The sequence below is a fragment of the Phyllostomus hastatus genome, unplaced genomic scaffold (assembly GCF_019186645.2).
Source record: "Phyllostomus hastatus isolate PE091 unplaced genomic scaffold, TTU_PhHast_1.1 phas_contig_137, whole genome shotgun sequence".
Taxonomy (NCBI): domain Eukaryota; kingdom Metazoa; phylum Chordata; class Mammalia; order Chiroptera; family Phyllostomidae; genus Phyllostomus; species Phyllostomus hastatus.
Window position 1 is genome coordinate 3,482,296 of NW_025333583.1, and position 19,996 is coordinate 3,502,291.

General features: G+C 42.4%; 1 protein-coding gene across 1 annotated transcript in view; it reads right to left on the bottom strand.

Annotated features, from left to right (window-relative positions):
• The window catches only part of NYAP2 (neuronal tyrosine-phosphorylated phosphoinositide-3-kinase adaptor 2), a 211,431-nt gene that overhangs the window by 94,690 nt on the left and 96,745 nt on the right, over positions 1–19,996 (bottom strand). Inside the window, exon 3 of the mRNA XM_045851867.1 lies at positions 19,694–19,995. Coding sequence (XP_045707823.1) covers positions 19,694–19,995 — 302 coding nt within the window. The remainder of the gene's footprint in view (positions 1–19,693; position 19,996) is intronic.

Genomic DNA, 19,996 nt, shown 5'->3' on the forward strand with positions numbered 1-19,996 from the left:
TTCACTAATCCCCAGACATAGCACGTTTTTTTTTTCTTTTTTGGCATTTGTACAATGCCTTCATTTAAGACCTTCCTTAAAAGCATCCTCTCCATGATAAATGAGGGCCGGAGCTGCCAAGCCTTCTCTATGCTGACACTCATGTTTCCGAAGTCAGGATTATGATGAGAGAAGCACAATATCAAAGACAAGGCCCAGGTCAGTCCCCAGAGCTGAGCCACTGAAATTAGAATGATCACCAGTTTCCTTCCAGGAACACTTTGTAATGCATCAAAAGGACAGAAGGGGACGATGCTAGAATATCAACAATAAGGAAAAAAATACAGCCTCCAACCTTCCATTATAATAAACTTTGTTTCTACAGGTTGTCATAGAGCAACTTCAAGAGGTGACTCAAATCCCATTATCAAAACGGAATAGGCTGAGTAATCCAGGAACACATCATGAAGAATGCTCAGTCCCCAGATGCAGCAAGTCCTTGGTCCGAAGCTGACTGGTGACACAGTACTGAGAAATACTCTGGTTCTCCTTAGCCATTCCCAGAAGTGACTCTGTGTGGTGGGTGATACTTCCCCCATTCTTGGAAGTCACAGTCATCAATTTAAAGAGAAACCGTGGGAGGGAGAGCACGGGCAGACCCAAAGATGTTCGAGCCCTAACCTGCAACCTGTGACTGTATACAGGACCCTCCGTGGCAAAGGGAACTTTGTAAATGGGATTGAGTCTAAGGACTCTGAGATGGAGAGATCAGCCTGGACCACCCAGATGCGTCCCATTTTACCTTATGCATCTTTAAAACAGAGGACCCGTCCTCTGGCTGTAGTCAGAAGAAGAGCTGTGACTACAGAATCAGGGGCAGAGGGATGTGGCCTGAGGACTCAACCAGGTCTTGCTAGTTTGGGAGATTACAGAGGGGGGCATAAACTGAAAACATTATGTGACTTTTAGGAGCTGGAGAGATCAAGGAAAGAGATTCTCCCCCAGAGCCTCCAGAAAGGAGAACTGCCCTGCTGACACCTTGGTTTCAGCCCGGGGAGACTGGTGTCAGATGAGACCAAATTGGCAGATAACACCTTTGTGTGGTTTCAACCACTGAGTCACAGCAGCAACTGGAAGCTAATATAAAACCAGGGGTGGAAATCTCAAATCCACATCTTATTGATTTATCTACATCAATGGTTCTTACTCATACTTCAAAACACCTTGACTGTTGGTGTGACGAAGTTAGTCCTTGCTCCTTGGATCACCCCCTTGGAGAGCACCACCAGGGGATCAAACCAGTCAGTTCCCAAAGCAATACAGAGGCACAGACGTAAAATATAGATAAGAAAGTCATGTTCCCAAAGCTCTTGTTCAATTTTTCTCTGGATCTTTCAAATTAACACCATAGTGCATTAGGCAACATTATTCCTTCATATTTGCTCAATTGGGTCTTTGTTAAAAAAAAATAAGGGCCCTTCAAACAATATAATTCCACCTAATCTTAAAATAACTGAACAAATTATAGACCCTGGCAATCAGCCTAGCCTATTTTACTTGGCCCTTTTTGTATTCATCCAACAACTTACATATGATAAATGGATTCAGGAAAAGGAAAAAGAAAAGCTTTACAAGTCCTTTTGTTACAGGGACTCTGGTTAGAAACGTATATTTGATTACAGCTGCACAGGCTGTTTCGTTTTCATCATTTTGTCCGCAAATACTGAGGAGGCCATCTCTGACCATGCATTTCCTGCTCATTCCCCTCACATAGGCATATTGTCCAGGTTTCCATTTGTTCACAGTATTAGCACTCTCCGAAATCATATTTACATTGTGGCTCATGTATCTGCATTTTCCACTAACATATAACTTCCATGAACGTGGAGAGTTTCTTTATCTCCTTCATGGTATACCCTCATTTTGTGGAAGAGTTGTTTGACATATACTAGGCAATGATTAAATAGTGTTGAAAGGAGGGATGAGTGGATAGAGCAGAGAAGAAAGAAGATAGCCAATGCCCAGAATGCAAAGAAATCTTCAAAGAAATAGTGAAAGCTCATACACCTCAAGTGGGTGGTTATTAATTAGAGAGATGGAGAGGAGCAAGGATTCCAGATGACATCCCCCAGGCAGACCGTAACACTAACCAAAATCCAGAGAGGAGAACAGCTGTGGTGTGAGAAGAGCACAGGAACTAGCCTAGAGAGAGAGGAGCAAAAAGGCCGTGTTGGGCAGAAGGAAGTTGGGACTGTTGAATATTAAGGGGGGACCTAACAGCTTTGTCTAGTAAGTGGGAACAAACTAAAGAAAGGAAAATAAAAAGATGGCTCTGGAGACTAGTACTTGAAAGTAACGTCTCTTTACCTGTGAACTCTGAATATCAAGCATCCCACACATCAGTGGCTCCTCTATTCTCAGGTGAAACCATGTGAAATACCATATTGAACTCAGCTCTGTGTTTGACTCTGTCCAACATAAGCCCGTGAGAGCTGTCAGTTGTCAAGATATGCACTCCCCCATCACACCCTGCCTATGTAAGGAGGGAATGGTCTTCCTCCCTTTGTTGAGCTTAGCCACATGACTCAGGCCAATGAAATGAGTGTAGACCTCATCTCTTCTATATCTCAGAAGAGAATTTGAATATGTATGGTTTGAGTTGGTCTCTTTCAGTCATGCTCAAGGGAAAAGCTTGCCTCATTACTACAGCCTGCCCATGAGAATGCATGTTACAGCTGAACTTGGTCATCACATGTGATAGATACAGTAAACAACTCATCAAAATGCATTCTCCCCCTGCTATAGCATAGAGCTGTTTTTAAGAAGTGACTGTTCAACCAGAGACAGTGTTGTATTGCACCCAGGTGGAGCCATGTGGCAGTTATGATCAAAGAAATGGACTCAGTGGAAGTCATGTCTGTCTCCTAAAGACCCAGATGATTAAGAAACCATCTCTTTCCCATTCGGCCAGCGAGACAGTGGTGACTGAGTAGCCCCACCAACAGAAGAGCCATCATGAAGTTTCTGTGCCTGAATTACCACAACGGGGAAGGCCACTCCACACCATAAACACCCACCTTTGGACAGTTACGTGAGCAAGCACAAAACTCCCGTTTCATTAAACCACTAAAATGTAGTTTGCTATAGCTGGTATTAGTCTGTATGATGTATTTGCATGCAGTAAAATTATATGTACTCTAATTATTAAAATGTATTCATAGGATTATTTCAGAATCAGAAAAATTTTATGTTCCCTGACGATAATGTTCCTCAAAGGAGAATGTTCACTTTTTTGAAAGCTAGCTTTCCAATATAGTAACATTTTTAATTTCTTTTAATGAGTAAACTTAAGAAATCTTTCAATGTTCCAGCTGCTGAGGAAAAGATGGGTGAAAAGATCCCTGTTTTCAGAGAGTTCATATACTGGTAGGAGTCAGACAATAATCACAATAAATTAGCAAATTACATGCTATGTTAGGAGGTAATGCCGTTGATAGAAACAAAGAGCAGGATAAGGACTGCTGGGGTGTATTGTCAGGACGTGCATGTGTGTGCACATGTGTACATGTGCATGCATGTTTGTGTGGTAGGGGAGAGACCTACATAATATTTAGAGGACCCCTGCCTAAGAGGAATGGAAATGGTGGGAGAGAAGACCCGCACCTGATCTCTTCCATCCGTGTTCCTCACCAGCTCCCTTAGTGATTCTAGAAACGCTAGGGTCCAATTGTCCCCCTACCAGCTCTGAATGATTTGGATTGATAGACGATTATTAGGCAAAGGAAGAAGAAGGAATTCATCAGGCTTAGACTGGTTTGTGTGACAGGGGTCCCCTGTGTACAGAATGGGGGACAGTTTCCTATTGCAGAAGCCAGTGGTGGCCTCCACGGGCACACATACCAGCCCTGTTAGTTACACCACGTACCATTGATAATGAGATGGATGGGCCTTCAGTCTGGGAGTTTTAATGACCTTTAAAGATCAACTATGTTAGTATGAACCTAAGACCTGACTAAAAGACTTTAACAACAAAGAATTTGGGTTGTGATAGTAACAGTAAAAAAAAAATCAGGCATAAGAAAGGAAACAAAAGGGGGTTGTATGTGGATTAGCTCAAACTTGACCTTACTTTGTTCTGCATAGAATTCCAAAGAAGGGAAGGAAACAGCAATACAGTAAAAATCCAACTCAGGTGCACAACATGTATTTTTAAAACAGAAGGAACAAATGCTGGTTTTCCCCTCCCACCCTGGCCTGTATCTATTTTGGCTTCTCACACCTCCTTCCAAATGCCTGGTCCAAACATCCACCCTTCTGGAATAAAGCGGGATCATTTCAGTCCACATATTATCCTCTAAAAATCACTCCAAAAGCATGAACATATCTTGTATGGAAAATAAATAAAGATAAAAAAGGAAAGTGAAGGAAAACTGGAAAATGCTCACAGTTTCTGGAAGCTGCTATAGCATTGCATTTAGAAAGCTGTTATTGCTTCACAAATGCTGCTCAAAATTCCCATGATATGCCCATTAGCTGTTATCAAGATAAATATTTTTGGTGACAGTTTTATAGGTGATTTTGTACTGAATATTTTTTCTGTACTACAAATAGTTTATATTAAAGCCACAAAGAGAAAAAAAGGCTTGGACTACTTCAGAGTATGTCTTACTTAGCTTAGTGTTTTTATTGCCACTGGAAAATGAAAAATCTGGTACAAAGAAAGGATTAGCAATGGAGGCTAGGGGACAAGATTATTACAGGGTAATTAAATGTCTGTTTTCTTTCATTGTTTGGAAATTTTTTTAATCCTTCATAAAATTTGATCCACTTTTCACCTTACTACAAAGCCCAAAATGGAAGACATGCACATTTTTCTGACTCTGGAATCTTGAAAACAATCGTTATGTTCATGAAAATGAAAAGTGGAGAGGACTTGTCCATTCCTCTTTTGAAGCCGACGGAGTAACATATTTCGAGGGCAAAAGATCAAGACATGTAAAGTCACCTTCCACTTGAGGATCCTTCCTCCAAGCTTCTGGGGTCTAACGTCCTCCTCCCTTTGCTCGCAAAGGACAGTGATGGGTCCTGGCAGTTGCTACTTCTGGGTTACATATGTCCGTGACCTGTTGGCCTTTTCAGTGCATCTGGATCTGTTGACTCTGTTCCTTACATGACATTCTCTGGGTTTAAAGAGCAAGTGCAGTTTCTAAATTTGTTTCTGGACACTAATACAATGAAAGTTTGAAAGTATGAAGGAATTTTGGAGAATTTTTCACTGAAAGGGGAAAATGGGGGGAACTTGTGTGGGGAGTGAATGAAAAGAAGAGAAGCAACAAGTGCCTACAGAATAGAAGGTAGGGTTCCAGCTACTTTATACATTTCTCAGCCACTAAAATAAATTTGTGGATGCCAAGGACAGTGTCTAATACCTTTGTTTTTTTAACCTCCAAGGGTTTAACACATTTTGTCTTGCAATTATTGTGATGGACCGATTAATTCTTAGAGGAGAAGAGCAAGAAAGTCTATAAAAGACAAAAGAACAAATATTACATACAGTGTCACTTTTCTGCTGTCTACCTACTTTCTCCCAGAGTTAGACATTTGGAAACGATCTTTCCAATCTGTTTGCCTCTTGCATGCATTGAAGGACTGCTAAAGAAAATCACACAAAATCATACTAATTGGAGATTTTTGTTATTTTCTATTACATTCATGAATACAACTCTACAGCTCGCACAGGTACCCAACACTGCCACAAAATACTATTGTCTTTCCGATTCCCATAATGACAGCCTTACTTCTTTTATTTCTGTTCCAATCAACTTTAAAGAGATAACATTGCTTTGTTTAAGAAAATAAAAGCAACATGTGATAGTTACTTTAGTGCCCCTCACCCTGACCCCATGAACTTGACCTCCTGGCATGCATGACTTTGTACAGCCTCTTTCACATTGGCTCTGATCTTTACTATGTGACTTGCTTGGCCAATAGAGATGTTAGCAAGGATGACACAAGCATATGATTAATGGACACTTGAATGTAAGGTGTGTCTTCTTAGGAAATGCATGGTCTTGGAAGCCAGCTGCCATGGTGCAGAGAGAGACTACTGAATCATGAGAACTCACATGAACACAGACCCTGAAGGTTGAAAGGCCATCTTCCAGCCAAGCTCCCAGCTGAACACAGTAGCATCAGGGACTTCAGCTATACTACATGGAGCAGAACTACCCACCTGAGTCCAATCAAACCCCACAACACTGAGAAATAATAACTCATTGTTCAACCCACCAAGTTATCAGGTGGTTTGTTACATGGCCATAGATAACTGGGACAGGACTAGAGAGAAGTTTCTTCTTATTCACATGGCCAAATTAGGATAGAAACCAGATTTTATACCCATTTCTTGATTTACTCTTCCGTGAGCCCAGAGGAAAAAAGCCCTAATCCCATCCAAGGCCAAGATGAGCTTTAAATCTCTTCCTCTGTCAGTTCGTCAGGGACTTTCCTCCTTCGGTCATCTCCTGTCTCGTTATCAGCCATCTGTCCTTCTCTTCTAGATTGTTCTCACCACAGTACTATGATGCTCTTGTTCCTCTCACAGCCCACACAAGCATGCACATATAAACCTTACTCTGGTCCCTCACCTCCTTCCAGTTACCACCAATTTCTGTTTCCCTTTTAGCCAAACTTCACAATAGATTACATTTGCCATTTCTCTCTTTGCTTATAGTCCATTTTTTTCTTCAGTCCCTCCTCAATTCGGCTTCTGCTTCCACCAGTCCCCAAATTATTGTCCTGATCACCAGTGACCTCTATGTCGCCAGATCAAATAGACACATTTCTGCCCTCAACCCAGTTCGACTCTCCGTGACTTTCCATCATTCACCACCACCTCTTTTTCTCTTGGATTTAGAAGTATCTCGTGTTTGCTTCCTAACTCACTAGCTCCTTTTTCTGTTCCCTGTCTTCACTTACACTTGACTAAAGCCGAGTTCCTCTTTCTGCAATAAGTGCATGTTTTGTCAGGGTCAGTTAAAGGGTTATTTACAGGCCTCTGATCTTCTGCTTCCTCTCCAAAGGCAATTCTAAGTATCTACTTTAGTGGCTAAATATCACATTTACCCTAATGACAACCAAATCTATAGCACTAACTCATTCTCCAGAGGACTGTATACCACTGTTTACCTTTTATGTCTGTTTAAACATCAGCCAAACACCTCCCGCACAGCAGTCTGAAACTCAGTCCTTTTCTAATCTTTCCCACCACATGATTCCACCAGATACTCACTTACTCAATCTAGAATCATAGGATTTATGCTTGATTCTCTAAGTTGCTCCTTAAATAAACATTTAATTGATTACTTCCTAGCACCAAACATGCATTGGATTAACATTATGCTTGTCCTACATGAGTTCAGTGCTTATAATTAAAAAATAGACATATGAATGGTTAATTACAATACAACTGGAAACATGTTTTAGTAGAGACCAGATAAAACATGCCCAGAAAAGAACAGATAAAGGTCAAGGAACATTTGAAGAAATGGAAAAAAACTTGTTTCTAATGGCAATGTTCTGAGAAATTTTTGCTTTAATTGCAAGAAACGTTCAGAATTTCATCTGTCGTATTACTTGAAGCTAACCAAACAAGTTAACTCATAATTATCCTTTAGAAAGAAGAGTGCTCAGGTTTTACATAAATGTTCTCAAAGGCACTTCCTCATGGAGAAATCTTGTTGAGCTGTGGGTTCGGACGTTTCCCTTCCTCACCAGACATCTTCAAGTTATTTTCCCCTCAGTGTTCCCAGAGAGCATGATTATAAAAAACCCAATTTATTTCTCTCTCCTCATTCTTGTTTTGCTCCTCTTCAGCATAATTTCAGAATTGCAGGGAACTCAACATTCCCAGGAAACTCCCTACTCTTCAGAGACACGTGAGCATTATGTGATTGAGTAGCGAGGTACACTGCTTCGTACACAGACATTTTTATGTTAAGCACTTAACATCTGGTGACAACCAAGTATTTAAAAACTGTATGCATCTTCCACACATCCTATTTCACCGAGTAAATTCTAGGAAAAGATTAAGAATCACAGACAGTTTCGCCTATCTAGTGTGGCAGTCTCTGGATGTGCAAGAGATATTCAAAGGAAAATAATTGTGCTTCATTTGAAAAAGTATTAAGAAGTATTCATGAAGTGTGTCTCTTATTGTACCTGTTGGGCTTGGAAATGCCACAGATAGTCTTGAGTATTGCAAAGAATTTCTCTCCAATTCAATAAACAGTCCAATAGAACAAATAATTACTGGCAACAGACTTAAGCTGGTATGTAATGGTGAAAAACAGTCAGTAAGAATGGTCTCAGTTCTTTCCTAATCTTTCTAACGACTATCAGATAATGTATCTCTGATGAGTAAATGTAATATTAATCTCTGCATCTTTACCTGCAAACAAATAAAGGTCAACTTCAGTAAATATTTATTAAACATGGCATGCTTTGGGAAATTAGTAAGTAGTAAGGATGTAAACAAGAGTAAGACCTTTAAGAACACACAGCTTAAAGACGAAGTCTTACCCAAAGAAGGAAGGAAGGAAGGAAGGAAGGAAGGAAGGAAGGAAGGAAGGAAGGAAAGAGGGGGGAGGAAGAAAGGAATAAAGGGAAAGAAAGAAAAAGAAAGAAAGAAAGAGAGAAAAAGAAAGTAAGAAGACAATAAAACAGCAACGCCAATTGTGGCACTCTACTATAGAAGAGAGCTCATAGGGAAAAAAATACTTAATTCTGGAAAAAACAATCAAGAGGAATTAGATACATCTTCACTCAAGGAGGTTGCGGCAGGAACAAGAAGAATGTGAGAAATTTTCCAAGAGCAGCATTTCAACACAGGCAAGGCTGTGAACCGGGGGCAAGGGGCGAGGAGGGCTGATGCATTTGGAGAGTAGGAGGGAACACCGAGCCCCAGGGGGTGGGCGGAGCCTGGGCTGAGAGGGAGATCAGGGCTGGGCAGGTCCAGGTCTCCAGGGCAAGCCGGGTGTTTGGGGTGCTCTGGAAGGCAGCCTTCATGTTAAATATGTCCTTTACTAGACTCGAGGTTTTGGAAACATGACAGTTCAATAGAACCTTTTGCATTTATTTACTTGCTGAAATAGCTGTGGCTGCTATATTTATAATTTACGGATCCATAGATCCTTTACTGAAACTCAATCTTGGCTTATAACTTCCCAGATTATAATAAAAAATGTAAATGTAATCAACAGCACACATTTAATGAGTTTTAACCTATAAACTCATTTAGGATCTTTTCCTCACAGATAAGTTTTCCCAGATAGGATGTGTATATGCTAAATATATCTACATCTATATGTATGTCTCTGTCTCTACCTATATGTCTAGAGCTATATCTCGAGTAAGAAGGGACTAAAAGTGTGAATATGAGTACCTGCTCCAACTGAAAAGGTAGCCCTTTCCTATTTCTCACTGAGTAGCTTGGTGCAAGCACTCACCACCTCTCATTTGCGTCACTGCCCTCGCCCCCAAATGGCCTCCCTGACTCTGCATCTGACCCCCAAGTCTGTCCTCACCACAGTGATTCTCTCTAATACATGGTGCTGCTCTTCTTTCTTCCCCGCTCCTCTCCATGGCTTCCCAGGATGCAAAGCCCTAGGACTCCAAGGAAGATCCTCCAGGCTCTTACCTTCTTTGTCCTCTCTGACCTCACTTCCTGCTCTTGTCCTTTTTACCCACAGTGCTTCCCCTGCCCTGATCTCCTTGCTATATATTATACCTTCTGCTTTTGGGACTTTGAAGCAACTATTTTTTCTACGTGGAACATTCCATCAAGCTATCCACCTAAGCCACACCCTCACCTCCTTACTGTCTGCGCACGTTATCCATGGACTATGTCTCACTTCTGCATGTATCCTCTCGTCCTGCTTGTGACAAAGGATTAGGCCCTTTAAATATTTTCTCCTGGGACAGCTGGCATGATGTTATGCTTTGTCAGCAGAGGATACTGAAGAGGTGGAAAAGGGTTTTCCTTCCTGGCTCCAGTGGCTCAAAAGCCAAGTTCCTGCAGAGCAAGGGGCTTCCTCATGTCCAGCTCCTGCAGAGAATGGAGCTTCTCTGGCACTTGGCTCCTAAAACACCCCAAGGTCATCAGCGGACTACAGCAACCCCTCCGCCCCCCAACCCAGGATGGCCTTAGAGTGGAGCACCTCTGATGGGAAACTACTGTGAACAGTTTTCTCCAACACTCTAGATGATGTTTCCAAGCAAGTTAAAAGAAAAAATCCTGAAATTGACATTCTGTAAAATTCACTGAGACTCAGTACAAGAAGGATTTGGGCTCCCCTAAGCTCTTTTTGATTCGTCTTAGTTTTCAGCTGTTCTCATTAGATGAAGTTGTCAGAAAGCAGAGATTTCCAAAGGGTGATGTGTTCCCATGTTCTTCTCCATATAGTCAACTTAGTTTAATACATCTTAGTAGCAAAAATAATTTAAGAAGAGCTTGCCTTAAATCACTGTCTTCCCACTTAAGAAAAAGATCACAGAAAGCAACACATCTCATGAAAACTCTCGGTAACAGACATAGGGCCACATGATACAAGCAGTTTGTCTGCAATAAGTGAATGTGACGTGGAGGTCAATGAAAGGCAAGATTTATGTACACATGCAGCCATCCTGCCTTAAGTAGTGGCTTTACACAGTCTTCTGGAAGGGAGGGTGTAAATCTTCTCAGAAGCTGGATTTCTGTAGGTTGGCAAAACAGAATTAATCTGGGCGGATATGCCTGGCCTGCAAGGCTGCCACAGGAATGGCTCAGAGAAACTCCGGCATGGAGAAGAGTAGGAAAGATGAACACTAACTTCCACAAGCACTTAAGGGAGAGAAATCCCAGCTCTTTATTATGTCACAATTGAGAAACTTGGGTTGTTGAACCTTATCTAAAAGGCATAAGCTGAACATTCTTTAATTATAAAATGAGGATGAACTAAAATTTACATGGTGCCAAGTGTATTTGCCACCATGCATAACTAATTTCTGTGCACACTAAGATGTGGAGATGCAAAAACAATGGAGGAAACACAGCATTAGATGTTGCACACCTAAGAAGAGCAGACAACAATCTCGTATTTTAAATCATCCCGAGAGGTTGCTGTGTTGTCAGCAAAGCTGGGACCGAGGCAATGGGTAGACGATGTCCAAAGCTCTGACCCTGATGGTTGTGAATCACTGTGCTTTTCCTCTCAAGTCTCCAAATGCCGGAACTTCTTTTTACATTAAAGATACTTGAAATGCATTAACTCTTTCAATTAGTACCCTGGAAGACTCGTTTGTAAAATAGCACATTTAAGGGCCAGACTGAAGTCAAAGGAAAGAGGAACGGCTTTGTAGAGAAGTAAGTGAGGAAGAAGACCTGTAAGAAAGACAGGCTATCGACTCATTTCCTCCATGTTCCTTACAAAATCTCAGTGATTTAATGATTCACTACATTACTCCATAGTGCTTTAGTATAATTGCATGGATAAATCTCTATCCAAGCGTGAGGCCAGCCAAAAACAGAGAGCATGGAAAAGTTGTAATGAGGGCTGCATTAGTGACCCCCGCTTCATTCAAGGATGCATGCTTTCTGAGGTCCATTCATCCATAATTGGAAATGAATGCAGTGCTGCAATTCATAAGCTGCGTAACTTGAGAACATGCAGTCTCATCTTCATTTGCCATTAAAATGCTACTTAACAGGCAAGTGGAGTTGTTTAGTATAAATTATAATCACCAATCCCTACAATCCTGGGGTTCTGGAGAAATCCACAGGTTAAAGCACCAGGGAGTACTATATCAAGGCCACTGGGCATTGTCTAGGCCACACCCATCTGGTGTTTTAGGGGACAGTGACAGTGCTGGGTCAGTCTAGCCCACTAGGTCTACAAGAGACTCACGCACTAGGAAGACTGGCAGGGAGGATCAAAGAGACATTTATTTATATACACTATAATTTTTAATATCTGCACCATTTTTGTCAATATTTTACGTGGGTTTTCTAGAAGTTCTTGGGTGTAGGGGCTGCTAAGCTAAGGAATGTATTTTCTCATGTCTCCCAAAAGAGGCTGAAGCCAAAAAAAAAAAGATTTTCCCGCTTTCAACTCAATGGAATAATGCAGGCATTTTGCAGCGGGGCCCACTCCCATCAGACGGGAAAAAGAACAGTCAAAGAGAGAAGTGGGGAGGGGAATTGTCGTTGGCCCTATCTGTTTACTGATCATTGAGACTGTCCTGTGATATTTATATTATTCTACTGAATTATAGTCTCCTTCTTGCCCTATTAATTCACTTCCCACAAGTTGATTTCTGAAGCATCCAACCACACAGTTGGATAGTTTCTAAGAAAACAGCATATACATCTTCTTTGTATCTGAGTCGGCAGATTTTTAGGCCGGCCCATGAGAGTCCTGACCTCTGGGACTTTTATAATTCTCTGTCCTTGAGTGCAAATGGGACTGCGAATTAGATGGCGTTTTTTTTTTTTTTCCTGTGATTAAGTTACAGGATATGGAAAGAGAGGTGAAGGGAGTTTCCAGTTATAATCAAGTTTCCCAGTTTGTTGACTCTGAGTTCATCACAAGGCAAGTTATCCTGGTCCAGCTATTTAAAGATCCAGGCCTTCCCTGGAGGGACAGAATCCAAGGGAGAGAGTCTCTCTCTTTCTATCCTTGAAGCAGGAAGCTATCATGTGTTCCACAGCCTCAGGGACAAGAATTCTGCCTACAGTTTGATGAGCATGGCAAGAAAGCTGACCCAGTTCCAGTGGCACCTGGATTCCAGTCTTGGGCAACCCTGGAAGACTCTTGACCCTGAGAAACTGTGAGACAATGAAGGTGTGGTATTTTAAGGGACTTACGTGTGTCAATTTTTGGCATAGCAGTCAAACACCCTCCAAATCAATGCCCTGATCACAACAAACTCTCAAGAAATGCGAGTTTGTTGGTTTCTTATTAAATTATCCATTGGAGCCAACAACATGGACCCAAATCCTCTTACGATGCTGAGACACTGAGATAAATGAAGTCAAATCCAGCCGCTTAAGAGAAACGTGATGGGTGAAACCACTAACGAGGCGGGGTAGTTTTCAGACTAGAACCACCCATCGTGGCGAGCGAGGCCCGAGAGATGTGTGGCATGGTGATTTGACGTACAAACTGTTTCATTCATGGGCTTCAGGGTAGGCTGAGAAAAAGATCACACACTGGAGATGTACAGCTCCATCTCCATCTGAGCAGTGCCTGGTTTGACAGATGGCTGTGACACTGGGAAGCCTCGCAGCTTCTGACTGTCAGCCTGGAAAGAGAAATCCAGGAATGTGGGCCTTCACTGATAATCGCCTACATCTCTCCACCAAATGCCAAAATGATGAAGATCTGGAGAGCCTGTTTTGCACTCCCTTGGTGTTTTATTACTGCAGCGCCACGAGGGGCGTCGAGCCCTTCTTGGGCACACCTCAGGAAGTACGAGTGCCACTTGGGATGCGGACAAGGGCCCAAAGCAGACGCGGTGCTCGGATTTACGTGAGCCATTCAAACGCCACTCGAAAAAACAGTTCTGGGCCCTTTGAGAGAAGAAAGGCTGTTAGTGAGAAAGAAAGGACCCTCTCAGGAAAAGATCCAAACAAATTCAGAAAGAGCTAAGCAGAGACTCAAAAGGCCTAATTTGTCAGCATCTTCTGGGTGTCCATCATCCCATTCGCTTTGGAGGTCTCAGCAGGAAAGTTTGGAAAGCCACGGGGACTGTCCTAACCACCCTCCGCTGTCCGAGGCTACAGCCTGGCGCTGAGAGCAGGAGGACAGAAACGTTCCTGAGAATCTATTCTAAGCTACGTGTTTCGCTCATGTATTTCACCCCGCATATTCTGCCCGACCACTTGATAAGATGCATTGCTTTTCCACTGCTACGTAACAAGTGATCACAGACACAGCGGCTTAAACATGAACACCCCTCACTGGGTCACAGGTCTATAGATCGGAAGCCTAGGCACACAGCCAGAACCCAGAAGGCTGGGTTCCCTGTGCAAGGTATCACAGGCTGAGGTCAAGGCGGCACCCACAGTGAGTCCTGTGGGGAGAATCCACTTCTAAGGTCATTACTATTGTTGGCAGATTTCAGTTCCTTACAGTTACAGGACTGAGGCCTCCGGGTTCTTGCTGGCTTTTAGTTGGGTCATTCTCAATCCTTAGAGGCCACCCACATTCCTTGCCGCATGGTTCCCTGTATCCTCAAGGGATAGATGGTGTTTCCAGGGAATATAATAAAGGGTGGGCATCCCAAGGAGCAGAGAATCATGGGTAGCATCCTGAATTCCACCTACCACACAAGATCAGCATTCCCATTGCACTTTGCAGAGAGGAAACTGAGGCCAAGAGAGATGTGTGCGTGCTGGCAGTGCCGACCAGAAACCAAAGTCTGTTTGCCTCCACTGCCCTGTTTTCCTAACATGTCATGCAGAGTTATAAAAGAAACAATTAAGATCACTTGATAAAGCATCAGAGATCTGGGTCAGTCGCTGAGGAAGGGATGTCGATATGGGGCTGGCTCTGCCTGGTGCTAATGTAGGTGCCCAAACTGGGATTACGACCCGGGACACCTGGGAGGGCCCAGGCGGTAAGCACACACAACCTGTTCGCGCACTCTCTCTCCTGCAACACCCGCGGGTCGCTTCGGGAGCTTTACATTAGTAGAAAATCAGAGTCAGGCATCTTTCCAACGTCAACACCAAACAGCAAAAGCGCAACACATATCCTTGCAGGAAAAGTCACATTATTAAGCTGGCTAAACTGTTCCTTCCAGAGCTAAACAACTAATTACAGGGAGGAAGCTCTCCTGGTTGTCATGCCAGACTTTCTGGTTTCTAGAAATAATTTCTTTGAGTCAGGGCTTGCTTCATGATGTGTAGAGGGAAACACAGCCTGAGATGGAGAGTTGGCAGCAAAACTGGTAGGGAGACGAGGGAAAGGACCAATCCTGTTCCTTTTGCCACGGGATCCCCAGGCCTGCAAGGCGGATGCTACATGTATCCGCTGACAAAATGGAGGCATGAGAAACAACATTGCTAGAGGCTGTGATTTACATTTTTAGGTCACCTTGAAGGAGAAATGTGTTTCTGTTTTTAAAGCTGCTACCCTAGAGTGACCTTGGCCTTCCTCCCTTGGTTCTGGCTCAACCACACCGTTCACGTTTCTAAGGGCATTCATGATTCCAAATATTACTGCAGGAGTTCCAACTTGGATTCACACACATGACTCAACTAAACATTTCTAGAAGCTAAAAATCAGAAACCAGGTACACTATCCCAGTTCAAAAACATCTCCTCGTTACTTGCCAAGAGACAATCATGAAATAAAACTGTAAGTTAAGGACTGGGAATGACTTGAAGGAAGCGTTCATAACAAATGAAAGTTAAAATATTTAGTGGTTTGTCAACTAATAGTATAGACTTGTAATAAAAGCATAAGAAAAACTTAACTAAACATATTTCTTTTTTAAGGATTCTAAAGTGTACAGGTACTTGAAGTGCAATAAAAGTTTGCTTTCTTCATTATACTAAGTATTAAATTAATGTCATCATATTGTGAAAAGATTATTTCACCTGGAAGAGGCTTCCTTGCCTATTTGGGTGATTATGTAAAATGTTTAAGCCTCTAGCACATAGAATGTGTATACGTGTGGTCTTTCTTTTCCTCTCTTATTTATTTTTAATATATGTGCTTCACCAAAGCAAAGTGCCATGGTATTCAGGGCTATAGTACCTGTTAGTCCAGGTGATAATTCCACACTTAAAATAGCATTCACTTGTATTTGTATAGCAATTTCTGTCACCCACGCACCCTTGCAGATCTTGGCTCACAGGGCTGTCATAAAGCTGTGAGGAGGCAGGGTGCAGTCAGTATTCACTTCTTTATACCCATGGTTAAGGTAAAGGAACTCTCTCACTGGGTCATTTGTCCGAAGTCACCATTTGCATGTCAATTCTAAGTACAGTGTCCTTTGCCTATGCCATAGGCTGTGCTGTCTCTACCAATGATGCTCTTCAAGAATGGGTGTGTGTTTCCTTGAGCAATGGGAATGGTGGTTGTGAGGTTTCGCGGTTCTGCTTTGTCTGGATTGCACGTGGGACAGAGATTGAAGGGACCCTCATCCTTTGTAGTTATCTTCCTTTACTTTGTCTAATATTTCCTCAAACTAAGCAGGGACTACAGGGAAGCAATAAAAAAGGCAATTATTGCCCATTTGTCTTCTGTACTATATATGTTTAAAAGATATTATTGTAGACATTTCTAAAATAGCATAGTAAATATATATTTTTAATGAGGCAAGATAATTTTTAAAAACTAAATTTTATGGTTCTTGGTGTGTGATTTTATTTTGTTTGTGTTCATCATTACACCATTTTTTTCCTACTCTGGAAAACTGTTTTGCTACAAGTCCATTTCTTTTTAACTTTTATCCACAGGGAAGTCATAATCCCTTACTTAAAGAGAAGCTGGTTACCATGGAAATCGTTCTAATGCCACTGAATCAATATTTTGATTTTGCTGACATTTAATATAAAAAGAAAGACTAAGACTTATAAAAGTCAGTTTTCATTTTTGTTGTAATTTTGATAGGAAGAAAATTTGTGAAGAAAACATATGCTACATCATAAACTCCAGTTAACTGACAATTATAAAGAACTGAGAATTTGCAAAAGGAAGATCTACATATTTGTACAGGTTTGGCTTTGAGCGCACACACACGAATGCATTCACTGGGACCGGAGGTTTATGCCCGTCTCTGAACTGAGTCCTATTGTTACAGAAGTCGTAACGTGAAAGGAGAGATTTGAATGTATCCAGTTTTACAATTGCCTTTTCATTAAGTGTTTTGAGAAGGCAAAATTTGCATGGAGAATCACTCTTCTACAGAAGTTGACCATTTCTGCACCAGGTCCTAACAGTCCCTCTGGTCCACTGACCCTCCTCAAAGACACACGGCAGCTGAAAGCTCCTTAACGCACCTTCGGAGCTCCTCTTGGTGTCGAAGCTGGACCTAGTTTTAATAAACTTTGCTGCCCATCCATCGAGCAGTCTTCCAAGTCTAACTTAAGTCTTTGCTGCTGCTCTAATTGTATCCTTAGAAGAAATAAAGAAAATGGAACCTCTACTGTTTGATAACGAGCTACTGAGAACCCTAGATCTTTAGATGAGCAAGGGATCTGAAAGAATTAGGAGCGTTTCTATTTCAGGAATTAGCTACCTAAAGCATCTCAAATGAATGGCCATCAGTTCTGTTTTTAAAACCACTGAATTGCCACCCAAATGTTTCCTTCAGGGGAAAATCATGATGACTTTCAGCTGGTGTTCACTGGGAACACCCCAGGTCCCCATGCCCCATGGGGGGCTACTCTGAAGTGTGTATTTGACACTGCTTCCAGGACTGTTTCTAGAAGCATTATAGTGCTTGATAAGCCCCTCCTTACTGACTGCTTTCCTTGTCTCTTCCATCTCTCCCCTCCTCCTTGGCTGGTTCTTTATTCCCTTCTATTCTCGGATCCCTCTAAACTAGTTCAGGCCCTCTTCCTTCAGACACCACTCTTCTAAATGAGTCAAGTTCTTCTGCTAACAATCTGATGTAATTGATCACATAGTTTCCTGGTACAGAAGCAGGAGAGAGGTAACCTCTGGAAACAAGATCACAGAAAACAAAAAGGAATGAAAGGCACCATGTGTCAGTATCAGAGGAAATCTGAGAACAATATTGAAAATGTTCAAAAGGCAGATCTCTCGGGCCCCTTAGTGTATTAACAAGTAAACCAAACACCTGAATTGTTTCTAAAAGCATATATGTGTTACAGGTTGAAGGACATACTGATGACCTTGAATCATGAGAAAAAAAAGAGAGTCAAATATGCTAAGGCAGCAGAAAAAAATAGTTACATGAATAGACACAGATATACACACACCACCTCTGTTGTGCTGTTCATCACAGCAAACCAGACTGGGACCAATGCAAGTATCCATCAAGGAGGTAACGATTAAAGTACTGTGATAGACACTTCTCTCCTTAAAAATGGTGTTTTTTTTAACAAATTGAATGCCATAGGGAATAGTCATAAGAAATTAAATGATAATACATAGCACACAACTCTATGCACAATGATTTCAACTTTGTAAATTTGTGTACACATACATGTCATTTACATTTGTATTCTCTCACACACACACACACATATATATACACACTCATGTTCCATTTTTGCATAAATGGGTAATAGGAAAAACTGAACCTAAGTGGATACTTTTCTATATAGCATGTCTGGATTAGCTTCATCTCCAAGCATTTATTTATATTTTTCAGTATGCACTGAAGGTCCTATTCTTTGGCTAAATAGGCACTTGGGCACTAATGTGGGAAAAAATGAGAGATGAGGGTAATGGGAAATACGGGACATGCCTCATGGCCAGCCCCCCTTACAGACTGGGTTTCAGCCTCTGTGGAAAGATCAGACCAGGAAAAGACGCAGATTCCATGGGGTCTGGGGAGCCCAGGTGACAAAGAAACCTGCCCAGCTGAGGAAAGGACCACCTACCTGGCTTCCACTCAAATGCAAAACACTGTGATGCCCTCTGTGCTGGGTGCTGCGGTGGAGAATGTCAGGGGCAAACAGGGTGGGAGAAAGGCCAGGGGACCTGGTACAGCCATGCTCTCACACTGGCCACCAGCAGCACTGGGAACCATAACGTGTTTTCCACAGCTCACACACAAAAATATTTTTTTAAGATTTCATTTATTTATTTTTAGAGAGGGAAGGGAGGGAGAAAGAGAGAGAGAGAGAGAGAGAGAGAAACATCAGTGTGCGGTTGCTGGGGGCCGTGGCCTGCAACCCAGGCATGTGCCCTGACTGGGAATCGAACCTGCGATGCTTTGGTTCGCAGCCCGAGCTCAATCCACTGAGCTATGCCAGCCAGGGCTCACAGAAATCTTAATGGGCTTCTAATCAAACCAGGTTCGAGACTACTCTCCTGCCACAGGAGTCTCAGGAAAAACTCCGGAAAGCTGAGACTTACTGATCTAAGTAAGGACCAAAGAGCTGATGAGATCCGGGATTAGCCTGACCTAATTTATAGTCATAGACACCAGCCAGGAAGCTGAGATATATTTGATATATATATATATTTCACAGCTGAGGGAAAATAGACACTGAAATATATATATATGTACTTCCTTCATACACACACACACACACACATTCACACACACACGAAGGAAGTATACCAAAATGTAAAACTGATTATTTTAAGGAATGAATACATTTTTTCTTCTTTATATTTCCCTGCATTATGTTTCCCCAAATGATCACGTACTCCTTCTTTGGTTATATAAACAATACCTATAAAAAGCAAGATAACATACATTTCTAGGCAAAATAATTTCCTAATAATTTGAAGCTTTCAGGAGGTGAGAAACCCATATTGCCTTCCTGTTCAGATAAATCCAATACATTTTTCTCTGTGTCTTTTGACAGCACTCAAACGTTAGCTTCCCTGCGCCTTAAATCCTGCATTTGTGGGACCTCAGAAAGATGGAGGACTCTGGGACCCGGGGAGGAGGACAGCAGAGGCTCCTTAGTAATGTAACCCTCGGCCTGAAACCCTCTTCTAGGGGAAGGGGGCCTGGGGCGGTTTACCTTCCGTGCGCTCAGGGGCTTTGCCACCCTTGCTGGCAGCTGTGCTGTTGACCGTCTCCGACGACGTGCTCAGCTTGGTACTGGGGTCCCGCTTGGGCTTGGGGGGTGGTTGTTTCCGGATGCCACAGCTGCGGTCATCATCTGTGCCCCCAACCGAGTGCAGGGACTGTGACCTCACGGAAAAGCCACTGGAGCAAGGATGGGGAAGTCGGTCCTGAGGTGCAGGCATCGTCATGAATCCCATGCGGAAATGTTTGCCCACGTAACTTGCTTCGTGGCCTCGCCCTCCTTCTCCATCTATGC